This window comes from Petromyzon marinus, chromosome 13 (genome assembly GCF_048934315.1).
Source record: "Petromyzon marinus isolate PM22_M1 ecotype Great Lakes invasive population chromosome 13, UKy_Petmar_22M1.pri1.0, whole genome shotgun sequence".
Classification (NCBI taxonomy): Eukaryota; Metazoa; Chordata; class Hyperoartia; order Petromyzontiformes; family Petromyzontidae; genus Petromyzon; species Petromyzon marinus.
In genome coordinates this window covers 5,125,112-5,142,523 of record NC_133679.1, presented here as the reverse complement: position 1 = coordinate 5,142,523, position 17,412 = coordinate 5,125,112, and the positions used below count along the sequence as shown (strand labels likewise).

The following is a 17,412-nucleotide window of genomic DNA, read 5'->3' as shown; positions in this document are numbered from 1 at the left end:
TGCGCTTGATGGAATTCGGCGTAAAGCGGTTGAGGCGATTGGCGATCTGTCGCTCACCGGTTCAGAATCATAATCAGGATATATAGTTATACGAGAGGAATCCGATGAGCTATGAAGCTCTTTTTTTACAGATGTCCTGTAAAGGGTGGGTCGGAACGGTACAACAACAAATAATACAAAAAAAACACAAAGAGGAGTGCAAATTATAAGAAAGGTAAACAAATCACCCCGTTACTCACTCACGTTCAGTCACCCCCTCACACCTGTAACCCTGATTTTGTTTTGGCCATACTGAGATTTAAGTCTACTACCGTTTTTTCTCATCGATACCGAGTTAAGCCTCCCACCACCACACCGTGGGTGGGCGCACCAAAGCCTCTCTGCTACTTCCCTTGCCACATCCCGTTTTTAACGAATCCCTCCCAATCTTCTCTTTCCCGTGTTTTTCTTTATTTAACCATTACTCGATTGAAGATACGTGTTCGTTCTTATCCGTTACACGTTCAACAACCACCGTCCGTTGCTGCCCACTTTCTGCTTCGGCCTTCGGGCAACTTTTGCAACGTTCACTTTTAAAATAAATACACATCAGGGAAACTATGTTGGCACTTAGCCTTAAAGCGTGTACCTGATGTGGTGTGTAAACATCCTCGCTGGGGTGGGGGAGACAAAGGTGGGCAGCCCAGGGTGTTCTGGCCACACCGCCCCTCGTGCATCAGGTCAGGCCGGCCTTCGTATGTGGGTGCTCGAACATTCTGTTCAATGCTTTATGGGTGGGGGGGGAATCTTTGTCTTTGTGTGTGTCTTATCTTGCAGTGTTTGGGAAGCTGTGGCACTGGCACACAGCACAGGGATGTGAGCTGCCAGTTCTCCACAGCAGCAGAGGCCACGTCCGTGGCCAACGCCTCTCAGTGCTCGTCACTTCCAAAGCCACTCGCCAGCCGTGCGTGTACCCTGCCACCCTGCAACAGTGCGTACTTAGCTCGGGACATTCAGCAACACTCGGGACATCCAGTTATTTTTGCAATGTATACAAAAGAGACCTTCCCTTGCCTTTCGTACAAGTCTCTGCCGCTGTTATCACAAAGCGCGGGTCCGCTGGTATCATAGGATACAAACAACTTCGACTGTTCAACAATACAGGAGGCTGTCAGTATCTTAAAGTGCAAGGGACTTGCAATATATTAAAATGTAAGGGACTACTAGTATCATGCGGGTGACTTTAAAACTATATTACAAGGCAATGCATTTCTAAGCGACCATGGAGATTATTTGTTGCTTCTACTCCTGTAACACAGATGGTGTTTGTGACAGTTCATATCTTGGCATGGCTCACTGATAAGCCCTTATGAGAACGAAATGCGTTTGCGTCATCCATGCTGTGAGTCTCCAATATGACAACCCTGACAGCCTGTTGGTCAACAGATTAATCATAGTTTGTAAAGTAGATCAGACGTATACATTCTCCCCCCTTGCTCCTCCCCCTTCTCTTACCTATATAGCCTCTTGTCACGGCAGCCCTCTCGCCCACTTCAGCAGTTGTTTCTTGCTGTGGTTGTCCCACCTGATGACGGACGCTTGTGTTGCGCCCGAAACGTCGTGATTTATTTTATTTTATTTCATACCTACGTGACTTTACCGAAAGAACCAAAGAGTATACATTCTTGTTTTCCTTAAAATAGTATGTGCATTAAGAGAGTTGTTTTATTAACACACAGTACAGAATGTACAGGGGCACCTGTAATTATAAGGGCAGGTTGAGAGGTCATCATTTAATGGAAGAGAGCTTTGGTGAACCTGAGCCAATTATTTTGGGAAAGGCCAGTCTCCGTATCGGACAACCACTACTCCATGTCTCGCAAAGTGTTCCTTGCTTGATCAACCCTGCAAAGACGATGGACTGAATCGATGCAAACTGACATTTGGAGACCTTGCCTATTCCGACTTTGATTCGGGCAGTTTAACCACGCCATCACAATGCCGTCATGTGTCACGTCCCTTCCGCAGAGATGAACCTGAAGGATGGCAAGACCAAACCCATTTGGAAAGGCGGATCGTCCGCAAACGGGGGGCCGCAGATCCTGGGGGTGCGTCGGATCTACATCCCATCGCCCTGGGAGAACCTGCTGGCGTTTCCCGTGGGGGGCACGGCGTACCTCTTCCCCAAGAGCATGGTAGTGCTCAAGTGCCCCGTGGCGCGGTTCCAGCACTCGCGCGTCCGCTGGGAGAAGGACGGTCGCTCCCTCGCCGAGTCCGACCGCCACAGCGTCACGCGCTGGGGCTGCCTCAAAATCCGCTGCCTGCAGCCCGACGACATCGGCGTGTACACGTGCGTGGCCGGGCAGGCGCGCGAGAGCTTCACCATCAAGCTCATCGGCGAGAACAGCCGCGTCCTGGAGGCGCCCGGGCACAAGGAGCGCAACGGCGACGGGAAGGCAAAGCTCAACGAGGCCACGGGACCTGAGGGCGGCGCGCTCGGCAAGCAGCCGCAGAAAGGAGGGGACAAGCGCGACGTGGAGAAGAGCCGGCAGCACATCGTGTCCCTGTTGCTGGAGAGCAAGCTCCTGACTCGCGAGAGGATGGAGAGCCGTGACTCGCGCGAATCCCTCGAGAGGGACTCTAACCTCTCCTCCTCTGAGGAGGAGGAGCTCCACCTGGGCAGAGAGCCCTCCGTGCCCTGGGCCTACGTCACCGATCAGGAAAAGCTGCAGCAGATCATGCGCAACCTGACGCAGCACTTCGAGCTGCCGGAACTGAGCGACGTGCATGCCGCGCAGATTATCGCCCAGTTGGCCGCCGAGCCGCGGGCAAAGCAGAAGCAGTGGGCGGACGCGGACGAGAACGAGTCGAGCATGCGCTCCGAGGACAAGAGCCTCGACTCGGAGCCGCAGGAGGGGCTGAAGGAGAACGCGCATGCACGGAAGGCCAAGCCGTCGGGCCACGTGGCCAGGCCTCCCTCGTCGTGGCCGTCGCTCAGGCCGGCGCCGGCGGGGTCGAGGCAGCAGCCCGGCCGCCGCCCACCCGGCGCCCACGAGGGCAAGCGCGGCGGGTCGGCGCGCATCATCCGGCGGCAGGCACGCTCGGCGCTCACGGAGCTGAGCAAGGACGTGACGGTGCACGTGGGCGGCCTTGCCGTGGTGGGGCTCGGCACGCGCAGCCTCGCGCTGCTGTGCCCCGTGGAGGGGCCTTTCGTGAAGACGCACGTCGCGTGGAGCAGGGACGGGACCCCCGTGGCCACCAGCAGGAGGTACGTGAGCTCCCCGGCGTTGTTACTTTATTTCCTCCGTCCGTGCACTGCTTCTCTAGGCTCGTAATAATCTTTCAGCAGGATGGCAGCTGTGTTACGTTAAGACGTCATTAAGAATGTGTTCCAGGTAATTTTTTTTTTTATCACTTCGCAGCTCTCGGATGATGTTTCATATTAAGATATTTATCTGGTTAAGGATTATACAAATCCCAAAAATGTCACAGAATTGGATTGTGTACCTTGTCCAGATGATGTAAAAATTTCGATTGATTCACATATTCAATGAATAAATAATCTAACCAGGTGCCACTGTGTATTAAAACACAAAAAATTATCAAATTTCTTTATTTTTTCATGATTATAAAACAATTCTATCTGTTTTATAATCATGAGTTCCAAGCCCACCTTAATCGGTCTAAAATTAGTTATTACAATTAATAACCATTATAATTTACGGCCCTTTGCCTATTCACTGCTGGGTAAAGGCCTGCGCACTCTGTACGAGTCATAGGGGTTGTCTTTACCATACTTCACCACGCTGGTCAGTGCACATTCCTGACGGAGGGGCCCAGGACTGGCTCAGATATCACTTGCCACCTACGGCTGAGACTTGAACTCAGGTCGCCAGCTCCATCGCGCAGCGAAATTAAACCGTTATGCCACCGCTCCTCCTGCGGGTGGTCTCCAAGGCTGAAGGAGGTTTGCCATCTCCGCCTTGGTAATTGACGACGCCTTCTGTCATCCACTGAGCAATTGCGGTTCAAGCCGGCGGCATCGGAGGAACGGCAATGCTGCTAGGGTCTGGCACACTTTCTCTGTCCGCGCGCACGCGTGTGTGTGTGTGTGACTTGGCGAGGGCGATTGCTTTGATAGCTGCTCGGCGGTTCGGCACGGAGGCGATTCCGAGCCTCGGCAAAGACTCATGCGAGTCATGTGGCTCGCACGCTCGTGCCCGGCGCAAGAACAATGCTCACTCTGTGTCGACGAAGGCGCTGTTTGACGGCATAAGCTGCTATCTGATCCAAAAGGGAAAAAAAACCGTATTAAAAACACCCAACCTTCTTTTAAAAATGCTATTCATTCTGCGGTGTATATTTTTAATACCAGCTTGCTATATTTAAATGCCACGCGCTGCCTTCACCGAGTGAATTAATTTACTCTACCTCGTCCTGCTCTGTATTGCGAGAGGTGGTTCGTTTTCGGTTAGGAGTGTGCGAGAGAGGGGAAAGTGTTGTATGCATGGCGATTAAGTGAACCTGTGTCCGGCCACCAACGTTTTAACATTGTAAATGTCTCCACATTCATCGAGGAGATAAATATGCTAAATTTAGATTTAAAGCTTTCGTGACTGCAGGGATTCATATTCTTGGTTCTTTCGGTAAAGTCACGTAAAAGGGAAATCATAAAATAATAAAAATAAAACAATAAAATTCCCACGACGTTTCGATTGCGACACAAGCAATCATCATCAGGTGTGAAAACCACAGCAAGAAAATTTTGAAAAAAATGGCGTTTTTTTGCGTTTGCGTGTGTCTGATTGTAACTTACTCTAATCGGCCTCATGGTATAAATTGTATTAAGTACTTTTAATGTATGTTTTAAGTCTCATGGACGTTCTTTTTTTATCAACATTTATATTCATCGCTGCGCCATGCAGGGCGAGTCAGTCCGACGTGCCGGCCACATCGCAACCAATGAACTTCATTATCGCCGACAAACTGGAGCATACGAGTTTCCCGAAAACACGTGGGTTCTAAAACTCTACCCATGAGCCTTTCTCTTTTGTTAGCGTTAAAACGAAATTTCAGCTGCTGCATGCGGGGAGCGATGAGAGCGGGCCGTGTACAGGCACCGGCCAGGCTGGTCGTCGCATTGCAGAGATGGTGACTGCTTTGGGTTGGGGGGGGGGAGTCTCATGCGGCAGTGAGACAGATCCTGGCTGATGAGGACCATATCCGATACGTGTTGTTCTAGCCCCATTTTGGACAAATTAGACGTGCCGTTGCCTCACTTCCTACGCTCAACGGCACAGTCCATCACTAAACTAAACTATTTATATTTTATGAGGTAAGGCCCACTGAGCTATATAGCTCTTTTTCAACCTACTGTATACCAGGCGAGGTAATTAACATCTCGCCACCGTGACGCCCTCATCTGCATGAGACTAACGGTGACCGGTACAAGGTGTGGGCAACGCCGTTGCCAAATCTGCCCATGTGTTTGTTTTGACGTGCTGTTTGTTTATGGTTGTACGCTTATTTGATACTTCCTTTGTCTGAGCGTGCTGTTTGTTTATGGTTGTACGCTTGTCATATACAGCATCTTGGGAAGTGTGTTGCACTCGGACGTGATATAAATTCACAATAGTGTTATGATTATTACACAATAATTCAAGGTGCTGAAGCTCACAGTGGATCAGTAAATAATTTCGGTTGGCAGCCCTGAGCCAGTGCAAGAATTCTGTAAATGTCACATTCCTATGGTTAGGACGAGTGGAGTATGTTCATTGGATTTCCACTGTAGACTTCTCCGAAATTGTTACCCATCTTATCAATCCTGGACGGATGATCAGTCAACATTCGAATTTCAAAAATAAGGCGAGCACTCCGCTGTAGCATCAGCTGGCTGGACGCACACCTTATCCACGTCAGGTATACTTAATGAACATATCAGATATTCAGTAAAATGTATTGTTGTACCGTACTTATATGCTCCCGTGTCTATGCATCCTGCCTTCACTAACCCACACTAACCCGCGTGGTGAAGTTTGGTCAAATAACCGCCACGGCCTGTGCAGCATGGGGAGGCCCTCATCCGGCAGTTGGGTTGACATTAAATATACAGCACGTATTAGACACTGCGCATATGGTGTACTATTGAATGTGCCCCTACACTCATGCGCATTCAATAAACCCGCGTCTAATTGATGTGCAATTCTTACGCGTTTCATAAGGCGTTCTTCTTTTTTATTTCTCTCCTTTGACAGCAGATTGGCCGGCACCGCCGCCACCTACCACTCCCATGTCGTTCTTTGAGAGCAATTTGTGTTCTACCGAGGCTTTGAGCCCTAGCGAGCAGTGCCGATGCATATCTCTCGTGACGTGCGCCCTCCATCTCGTAGAGTGCTCCTGCTGCCAGACAAGTCTCTCAAGATCCTGAACCCGGGCGTGAACGACGCCGGGCTCTACACCTGCAGCGCGACTGCCGAGGCTGGCACAGACCACGAGTCCACGCTCATCACATTCGCAGGTGGGGGGTTTGCTGGCTCGCATATGGTTGCATTTTTGTTTTTACGCGGCCGTTCATTTTTTTTGTTTTCTCCATTTTACAACCGATCGTGGTAACGGCATCATGCCACGATGCCAAGTATCCATTGTGGTCTCTCGCAACATTGACCGAGGGAAGCAGATATCACAGAGCAAGCTGTAAGCTCCCTTACGGTGACGCCTGTATATTTGGAGTTGTTCTCCCGGTGGTCACGTGGATTTTTCTCTGGGTCCTCCGGTTTTTCCCTACACATTTAGAATCAACGTGCGTTTCGAGTATTTGGCTGCTGTAAAAAAAAAAATCCACATGATAGCCCACTTCGTTGAGCTATCATTTGTGATCAGGTTGCTTCTGAAAAAGAGTTATACAGCTCAGTGAGTGCAGGCTCGCAAAGGGTTGCCCTGGACCAGTTCAGATATCACTCACCATTGATATAGGCCATTACTGGGAATCCAACTCAGTTTCCCAGGTTCATAGTGCAGTGTACTAACCACTGCACCAGCACCTGTCCACCTTGTACGTGGATGATCCACGAAATAATCTGGACAGATATTTCAGCATCCGTTTTCCTCGCGCAATGTGTACACACTCATTAAGTGACTGAAAACATCCTCATGTATATACAGTAGAAGCCCTCTTAACGACCACCCCTGTTTAACGACTAATCGCTTAACAATGACCCTCCATAGAGCCCAATGTGTAGTGTTTAGTAGTGTAGTGTTTAGTAGTGTAGTGTATATAGTGTAGTGTATAGTGTAGTATTTAGTAGTGTATAGTAGCGTAGTGTATAGTAGTGTAGTGTATAGTAGTGTAGTGTTTGTTTAGTAGTGTATAGTGTAGTGTATAGTAGTGTAGTGTATAGTGTAGTGTATAGTAGTGTAGTGTTTGTTTAGTAGTGTAGTGTATAGTAGTGTAGTGTTTGTTTAGTAGTGTAGTGTATATTAGTGTAGTGTATAGTAGTGTAGTGTATAGTAGTGTAGTGTATAGTATAGTGTAGCGTTTAGTAGTGTAGTGTATAGTGTAGTGTATAGTAGTGTAGTGTTTGTTTAGTAGTGTAATGTATAGTGTAGTGTATAGTAGTGTAGTGTTTGTTTAGTAGTGTAGTGTATAGTGTAGTGTATAGTAGTGTAGTGTATAGTAGTGTAGTGTTTAGTAGTGTATAGTGTAGTGTATAGTCGTGTAGTGTAGTGTATAGTAGTGTAGTGTATGGTAGTGTAGTGTATAGTAGTGTAGTGTTTAGTAGTGTCGTGTATAGTGTAGTGTATAGTAGTGTAGTGTATAGTAGTGTAGTGTTTAGTAGTGTAGTGTATAGTAGTGTAGTGTTTAGTAGTGTCGTGTATAGTGTAGTGTATAGTAGTGTAGTGTATAGTAGTGTAGTGTTTAGTAATGTAGTGTATAGTAGTGTAGTGTTTAGTAGTGTCGTGTATAGTGTAGTGTATAGTAGTGTAGTGTATAGTAGTGTAGTGTTTAGTAGTGTAGTGTATAGTAGTGTAGTGTTTAGTAGTGTCGTGTATAGTGTAGTGTATAGTAGTGTAGTGTATAGTAGTGTAGTGTTTAGTAATGTAGTGTATAGTAGTGTAGTGTTTAGTAGTGTCGTGTATAGTGTAGTGTATAGTAGTGTAGTGCCTCCATATTGCTCAATATTTTCGATTACCGACCATTCCCCTGTTCACAACGGGCTTTTGGAGGTACAGTAAATATTACTTAATGCATTGATTAACCATGTTTATTTTAATATTATGTGATTTTAATCCTTTTATTATCTTTATGTATTCATATCAATTCTTTCAATATTATTAATTATGTTTTTGGGTGAAAAAGGGGTAACTTTCGATGCTATAGGAACGAATTAAGCCTTTAACGTGTATTTCCCGTACTCGCTTAATGACCAAGTCACTTAACGACCGGTTTCGTGGAACCAATAACCGCTGTTAAGAGGCGTTATAGTGTGTATATATGGGAGACTCTTGGTGCCGGCTCACCGCCTGACTGCCCTTCCACTTGTTTGTGGTTCCTGGCGCTTCCGAGTCATTCGCAGTCTTCGAGAGCGAGCAAGAAAATGGTGCACATTACAGAGTAGTTACCGTTGTGAATATTATATATTATACTGGGGGAAATACGCTGAACAGCGGTGGAGGAGATTCGTGAATAATCTTCCGTTCATTGCTCTGTGTTCATACGGCAACCGGAGAACCCGTCGTGTTATTCAATGTATGATCGCGTGTGTTTGTGTGTATGTTCACCCCATCCACGAGCTGTGAAACTTTACATGCATCTGAGCTGTAATGAGAATTCAGCCTGTGTTGGACCAGATTGAGAATGCATAAATTAATGTGCACCCTGGAGTGAAATCAGTCAAAGGTTTTTTTTTCTATAAAACCAGACGGGAGCCCATTGCGAGAAGCATATATAATCTGTTTGTCATGTTAGAGCTCTGTGTTTAAATGGTGCATTTGGACACTCCGATGTAAAATGATCCAGTTTAATCGAGGTATTACCAATGAATAAGTGTACAGTTACTGGTAATGTAGTTGGCACAGAGTATTCAAAAAACAAAGATCCCCCATATCGCCTGAACAGACTGTTGAGACAAGTGCTGTTAGCGAACTCCTTTGAAGACAGGCATGGCACGCGACGGGGTGGGTGGCAACACCACGTCCGGCTGCCTTTGTCTCCCCAATGGTGATGTTTACAAACCCCACCAGGTACTCATTTGAGGCTGAGTCGACCTAGGGGAGGCCCATGACCGATTCAGATAATCTAACCCAGGTCGCCGGGTTCATAGCGCAGAGTATTAACCGCTACACTACCGATCCCCAACTATTGAAAAATACACACAAATCAAAATGTGATTGTGAACAAATATTTTCTTGCATTTTCGAATGAGACCATCAACTCAATATTCTTTAGGACGCTGTTTAATTCCAGGTGACTGAAACTCGGACACCGCCCAAGAATTCACACTCAGCACTGCTGACTCAGCTCTGACCTGAGCCACCCTGCCACCTCTGTCACCCCCGATTGTCTAACTCGCAGTCCTCCAATTGCACGTTGCGTATTCCGTCCACAGCACAGCAATTAATCCCGAGACAATCAACCAACGCGAACACGTGACTGACTTAACGTTTGTCGTTTTTTTTTACTGGCCGTTGCTGCTGATGGGACCCAACAGCGATGGGAGACCTGGAGAAAGCTATTAAAGCGAACAAAGCTGTGAACAGTCGGGCGAGATGTCACATCGAAGGTAAAAAATAGACTCTCAAAGGTGTGCCTTCTGGAAGCGGAAACAGCGCGTGCCAGAAGTGTTGAACTTTGTTCTTTTTTGGTCAATTGTGCTGAAGTAATTAATTTCAAAATATGATGTAGCAGTGCTTTCTTTTTAAAGAAATCTCCTATAATAAATGCACAATCAGCATTCGCCTCTCTCCTTCCATTGCTGTTTAAATGATTATCCATGCTGATGCCTCCATGTTGATTTAAGAAGCTGTAATTTAAATGCTCCAGCTATTTGTCTGATTTAATTATTCCTCGAATGTATAGCCTTTCTGTTAAAATTCCGTTTCAGCTGGGAAATTGTACGATGGGTGTGTTTGTTTCTGTATAAGTTAACCCCACCTATTTGTGTTTTTACCAAAATACGCGTCATAAGAGATACACGTATATGCATGAGCTGTGGCAGACACTAATAAAATATTTCTATATGTACAAACTTGTTAGGATTAGGGTGTTAGTTAATTCTTCACAATCAGAAGACGGGAAATGGCCGAAACCATTCGTGTTGTTTTCACATTGTTATTTTGGCTATGAATAATATTTTTATTATTACAATATACTTTAGAGAAACTACATCTTCCAGTACATTATTATTATTATTTTAAGGGACCACCTACGAGCGTTGCCAATCGTCGAGTCACGATCTTTTCACAGAGCTGCCAAGCCTGCTGCCAAGAGAATGGAATTCTGGGAAGCGGCTAGCGATGGCATCGAGGCGGGGAGCGAACGTTCGCACCGCCCCTGGAGAATTCGTCATCATCGGTAAATGAACACCGTAAACTCTCGGATAAGCGCACACACGCTCACGCACGCGTGGTCCGCATTGATGGCTGTGAAGATTTCCCGTAAAATGTAAATTTGTATGTATAGTGTGTAGATCATGAGCAACCTCTCTATGTGTCATATAAAAGTTAAATGGTTAAAAGTGCAGCCCTGCGATTACTTGCTCATGCCTCCGTTGGCGGAATGGCCTCCACTCGAGGGTGCTCTAGGGGGCCCCTGTCGAGGTTATTTTTTACCTGATGGCTTGGAAGAGGTGGTAATACCCACACTTTAACTCACCACATACTCCCTGCAGATCAACGAACTGTGGCATACCCATTCATACTGATGGGTGGACAGAGGCAGTGGAGAAAAATCCTGGCTTGACCAGGCGCACAGAGTTCTAGGCAGGAGCAGCAGCTGAGGAGAAGGCTCGAACCTCCCATTGAGCTTGCAAACTAGGGGATCCAACAGGAGCCTTTGGTTGCTGGCTTGGCATGCATGGGAGGGTTCCTCTTCCTCTTTCGTGCGGCTGCTGATGTAGATGCAGAGCAACGACTACAATTGCACATGCACGTGGTCAAGCCAGACAGCCGCGTCAGCAGCAGTGGAATGTGCATCGCTTTGATGTCTCCTTCATATATTTGTGGATCGGGCATTGCGTCGTTATACCTTGCATAGTCTGTTCTGGATGGTCAGTCGGCACACCGGAGAGTTTTACATTTTCCATTTGTGCATCAGTCAGCAGCATCTGCCACGGTTTGTGCTGATGCGGTTTAGGGTGGATTATGAGCTTCACGGAAGATCAAAACCAGGGATATGGGGAGGTTGATAGAGTGACATAAGACCGGAGTGCAAGTCTGTGAAGGATGTTAAAATGGTGGAAGTCATGTTGTGGAATCAGATTGGAAGCCAGATAAGGAAGGGATGTGAAGATTAGAGTGGTGTGGTCTTATTTGCAAGTGTGAGTGATACGTCCGACAGTGGAATTACATGGCACTGCATAGCACAGCGGTAATCGTGTATTTCTGAAGTGGACAAATTACCTTTGAACCCTTTAAAAGCTGTGCACTGCCTGCGGCGGAAAGAATCAAACCCTCAATGGCAGAGCAGCTGAATCCTGCTGCTTCCAAAGTCAAACGTTTTACCGCAATTGTTTAGTTCATAATGTGTCCCTTGACACCACTGTGAAACAATATGGCTCATTCAAGTATGGAAATAGAAATACGTGCACGTGTCCTGTTGCTGTAACTCTGTGCTTGTGTTACATTGTGGCACACTATTCTTGCAACCTCCACGTTATGGTAATGCTTACTTCCAGATGTATTTGAACACAGTTGTATTGCGGAGGGAACTTTATAATGAAATTGCGATTTAGGTGGAGACGTAAATACTATTTACACACTGTATTTGTTCCGCTATTAATCTCACTCAAGTAGGAACAGACCCAAAGGGAATGGCTGGGCTCAATAACTTTCTTTACTGCTTGTTTTCTAGCAACAGATTTAACATGGCAAAGATTAAAATATGGCTCTTTAAGAAAGGACAAGTTTGTAGACATTATACTTACATACGAGTTACATTGCTGCAACAAATACATGATCAATATTCTGACTGAACACAGTCAATAACCTTCTGCATCTGTCTGCCATCCCTCCGCATGATTAGCCATGGAATTGCAGTTTGCCTTTCGGCCTTTAATAAGAAATACCACATATAAGCACGTGTTTGTTTATATGGTGATGTTTGAAAATATCACTTTCGCGACCAATATCATCCATAATAGAGAGTTTTTTTTGGGGTTAGATCGCTTAAACATATATAAATCTGTCGTTAAACCCGCCACCACTCGACACAGCCAACTAGTAAGGGTTGTGACGTAAACAGAACATGCCAATTCGCTACTAGTACAGCACACCGGTGTGTTGGAGAGCCAAGCCACAACATTAACAATCTGAAAGTCAGTGGTGGTTGTCCTCTGGATTTAGCTCACCTCTGTCATCGGAATGTGGAATGTTCACTGCTGGCTCAAGGTTGTCAAGAGGAAGCGAACGCTACCCTATGCTCACTAGAGCACAAAATAATTAATTCGTTTAGTCGCAGTGCCAAATTTTATACGTAAATAGAGGTCTTGCTAGTAATATCAATTAAAATAAATCAAATCAAAGATCACTGTGTATGAAATGTCCTTAAACTTTGGAAATAACACAGGTAAGTGCATGTTTAAATAAAGAACAAATATCGTGCATATGCATGGATTTTGTAAATCTATCTAACATGTGTTTGGCCTCGGAAGTACTTAATTAGGAATAATAATGTTACATCCCAAGCCGCACAACAGCGCATAATGTGTGACATCATCCATTGATGTCATACATTATGTTTGTTACCGCCTCAGCTAGCTTTTGTCGCCAAGATTTGAGCAACCGTATTTATAATTTTGGCCAGTTTTCGAAAGAGTAAGCCCATAAAAGCAATGCCAATTTATATATATTTTAAAGTATTTATACTGGATCATCATAACAAGAGCTATCGTGGACCCCTATTACAAACAGGCAGACGGACAGAGCTTGAACATCAACACTTTCAAGATTAGTTGAACTGTCTTCTTTGGTTCTTTCGGTAAAGTCACGTAGAATGAGAATAAAATAATAAATTGATAAAATAAAATAACACAATAATATTCTCACGACGTTTCGGCCACAACACAAGCGGCCTTCATCAGGTGAAGGGGACGAGACTGTCTGGAGGACAGCGCTGGAGTGAGAAAGCTACGCTGAGATCACGACCTTTAAGCTGTGTGAGAAGAAACAAAGCGCCTTGACAAAGGAATTAGCATATAATTTAGCATTGAAATGGCTGAGTGATTAGCTTGTGACTGGTCACAGAAAAGGCTATGTTAAAGTTAAAGCATACACATCCGCAAAGGCACCCCTTGACAAAGGAATTAGCATAGAATTTAGCATTGAAATAGCTAAGTTAAAGTATACACATCCGCAGAGGCACTCCTTGACAAAGGAATTAGCATAGAATTTAGCATTGAAATAGCTGAGTGATTAGCTTATAAATAGTCACAGAAATAGCTATGTTAAAGTCAGAGCATATACATTCACCGAGGCAACTAGTACAAATCAATCAGGAGAATTTAGCATTGAAATAACTAGGCGAATTTAGCATTGAAATAACTGAGTGATTAGCTTGTGACTGGTCACAGAAATGGCTTTGTTGAAGTTAAGGCCTACACATCTGAGCAATTCACAGTAACTGGGTATACAATACAATATATAATGAATGCTATATAGTGAACCAATAAAAATACTAAAATATAAATTACCTCAATGTTATCAATAAACTCTATATTCTCCAATCAGCTAAGCTACCAACAATAAGTCGTTATATATCACAATGCTATATGGCGAAAAATGGGTGGATTCTTACCCTCAACTTTAGCAACACGGATAGCTACGGGTCTCGTTCAGACGGACGAGTTCATCCATGGTCGGAACAGAGGAGGGGGAGAGAGACAGCTGCGAGGCGCTGTTATACTCCATGTTGTAAACCATACCATTAACCGTGGTGTGAGAGGTATTAAGAGTCAATGCCAGCGAAAGAGCTGCGGTCTGAAGGTCATCGTAAAATACAATTAATTAAGAACGGAGATGGTTTAAAACATATTTCCAATGGTTACTAAGCCAGAATCCATCTTGAAATTGTCTCTGTGCTTGTATATGTGAATGGCCTCATGAACGAATCTCTCATGGTAGCCGGTTGGTTTGCAAAGAACCTCCGTCTTGGAGAAGTTAATGTCATGTGAGCCCACTGAATTATAACAGTGATCTGCCACGGCAGAGGAGTTCGTCCTACCGTGTTTCAAGTCTGCTTTATGTTCGCGGATGCGGTCCGAGATATGTAGTTTGGTTTCTCCAATGTAGCTACTACCACAGAGGCACTTTAGTTTGTAAACGCCCGGGTACTGTATGTCTGGAACAGCATCTTTTACAGATTGAACTAGATCACGGATTTTATGTACTGTGTTGAATCGGACCTGGATCTTGTGTTTATTCAGGATTTTGGAGATCTTTTTAGTGACCCCTGCAATGTAGGGTAAGGTGATGGTTTTGAATGACTCCACAAGAGGATCCTTCTTCATGACTGGAGTGATGGCTTTGCAGATTGTGTAGTCGGAGTAACCATTAGCCCTGAGAGCCTGGTGTACGTGCTTGAGTTTACTGGTAATGTGTTCCTGGTCGGAAATGCATTGGGCTCTATGGTATAAAGATGGCAAACTACCCTTTTTGGATGTCTTAATTAAAAGGAGACATGATGGTTCAATGAGCCACTCTGTCTACAGGAAAGCTACCCATACAGATGCTTACTTGAAACCGGATTCCCACCACCATCCATCCCAGAAGAACACCCTCATCAAGACTCTATACCATAGAGCCCAATGCATTTCCGACCAGGAACACATTACCAGTGAACTCAAGCACGTACACCAGGCTCTCAGGGCTAATGGTTACTCTGACTACACAATCCGCAAAGCCATCACTCCAGTCATGAAGAAGGATCCTCTTGTGGAGCCAATCAAAACCATCACCTTACCCTACATTGCAGGGGTCACTAAAAAGATCTCCAAAATCCTGAATAAACACAAGATCCAGGTCCGATTCAACACAGTACATAAAATCCGTGATCTAGTTGCATCTGTAAAAGATGCTGTTCCAGACATACAGTACCCGGGTGTTTACAAACTAAAGTGCCTCTGTGGTAGTAGCTACATTGGAGAAACCAAACTACATATCTCGGACCGCATCCGCGAACATAAAGCAGACTTGAAACACGGTAGGACGAACTCCTCTGCCGTGGCAGATCACTGTTATAATTCAGTGGGCTCACATGACATTGACTTCTCCAAGACGGAGGTTCTTTGCAAACCAACCGCCTACCATGAGAGATTCATTCATGAGGCCATTCACATATACAAGCACAGAGACAATTTAAATCGAGAAGATGGATTCTGGCTTAGTAACCATTGGAAAGATGTTTTAAACCATCTCCGTTCTTAATTAATTGTATTTTACGATGACCTTCAGACCGCAGCTCTTTCGCTGGCATTGACTCTTAATACCTCTCACACCACGGTTAATGGTATGGTTTACAACATGGAGTATAACAGCGCCTCGCAGCTGTCTCTCTCCCCCTCCTCTGTTCCGACCATGGATGAACTCGTCCGTTTGAACGGGACCCGTAGCTATCCGTGTTGCTAAAGTTGAGGGTAAGAATCCACCCATTTTTCGCCATATAGCATTGTGATATATAACGACTTATTGTTGGTAGCTTAGCTGATTGGAGAATATAGAGTTTATTGATAACATTGAGGTAATTTATATTTTAGTATTTTTTATTGGTTCACTATATAGTATTCATTATATTGTATTGTATACCCAGTTACTGTGAATAGCTCAGATGTGTAGGCCTTAACTTCAACAAAGCCATTTCTGTGACCAGTCACAAGCTAATCACTCAGTTATTTCAATGCTAAATTCGCCTAGTTATTTCAATGCTAAATTCTCCTGTTTGATTTGTACTAGTTGCCTCGGTGAATGTATATGCTCTGACTTTAACATAGCTATTTCTGTGACCATTTACAAGCTAATCACTCAGCTATTTCAATGCTAAATTCTATGCTAATTCCTTTGTCAAGGAGTGCCTCTGCGGATGTGTATACTTTAACTTAGCTATTTCAATGCTAAATTCTATGCTAATTCCTTTGTCAAGGGGTGCCTTTGCGGATGTGTATGCTTTAACTTTAACATAGCCTTTTCTGTGACCAGTCACAAGCTAATCACTCAGCCATTTCAATGCTAAATTATATGCTAATTCCTTTGTCAAGGCGCTTTGTTTCTTCTCACACAGCTTAAAGGTCGTGATCTCAGCGTGGCTTTCTCACTCCAGCGCTGTCCTCCAGACAGTCTCGTCCCCTTCACCTGATGAAGGCCGCTTGTGTTGTGGCCGAAACGTCGTGAGAATATTATTGTGTTATTTTATTTGATCAATTTATTATTTTATTCTCATTCTACGTGACTTTACCGAAAGAACCAAAGAAGATGAATCCTTGCAGTCACGAAAGCTTTAAATCGAAATAGTTGAACTGTGTTAACAATGCTGTGTTTGTTAGCAATACATGCATATAATTCATGACCGAATGCCCGACACGTAAGTAAATGCAAATGCACATTAATAAAACAAAATATACGATTGAAGATTTGTTTTTATTACTAACGAATAAATGATGAAAATATATTAAATAACTGACATTTTTTTCTGCACAATGTAGTCACACGGTCTCGCAATAACGGACGAAGAGAATCGATGCGTATTTAGCAAACACACCACGAAACGTGATTGAGTCACGACCGACATGGGATTAATGACCTGACCAATAAGGTTTACGTTTTGCATGGGTTCATGTTCCCGCAAAAACAAACCAAATCCAGCCGTGTATGTCGTGCAAATGAATGCAGCGCGAGTAAACCATTTCATAATTTCAGGTGGTGATGGCTACAATGTGAAATGGATTATGAACATTCAATAGCATTCAAATATCACACAGCTCTGATAACGCATTCCATGTGTACATTGCTGCCGTCTTGCGTTATTAATGCTATGCAGAATACATTTGTATCCCTTTAAATTAAATCAAGATTCTCTTCTAATGAAAATATATTTCACGTTATTTTCCCCCAACTTTGTCGGTGTTCTGAGCAAGCCATTATTAGTTTGCTAAGCCTTCAAACGAGGGCCACATTACTTCAAATAAAGAAGCGTTTCCATTAACGTTCTCTGGTAGCATGAGCGGACCA

The 17,412-nt window shown here is 44.6% G+C and overlaps 1 protein-coding gene across 1 annotated transcript in view; it reads left to right on the top strand.

The window, feature by feature from the left end:
• Positions 1-17,412, top strand: part of LOC116941887 (ADAMTS-like protein 1) — a 42,678-nt gene that overhangs the window by 2,672 nt on the left and 22,594 nt on the right. The window contains exons 2-6 of the mRNA XM_032953211.2: positions 817-970; positions 2,008-3,247; positions 6,369-6,496; positions 9,687-9,758; positions 10,442-10,549. Of these exons, the coding sequence (XP_032809102.1) occupies positions 817-970; positions 2,008-3,247; positions 6,369-6,496; positions 9,687-9,758; positions 10,442-10,549 (1,702 nt within the window). The remainder of the gene's footprint in view (positions 1-816; positions 971-2,007; positions 3,248-6,368; positions 6,497-9,686; positions 9,759-10,441; positions 10,550-17,412) is intronic.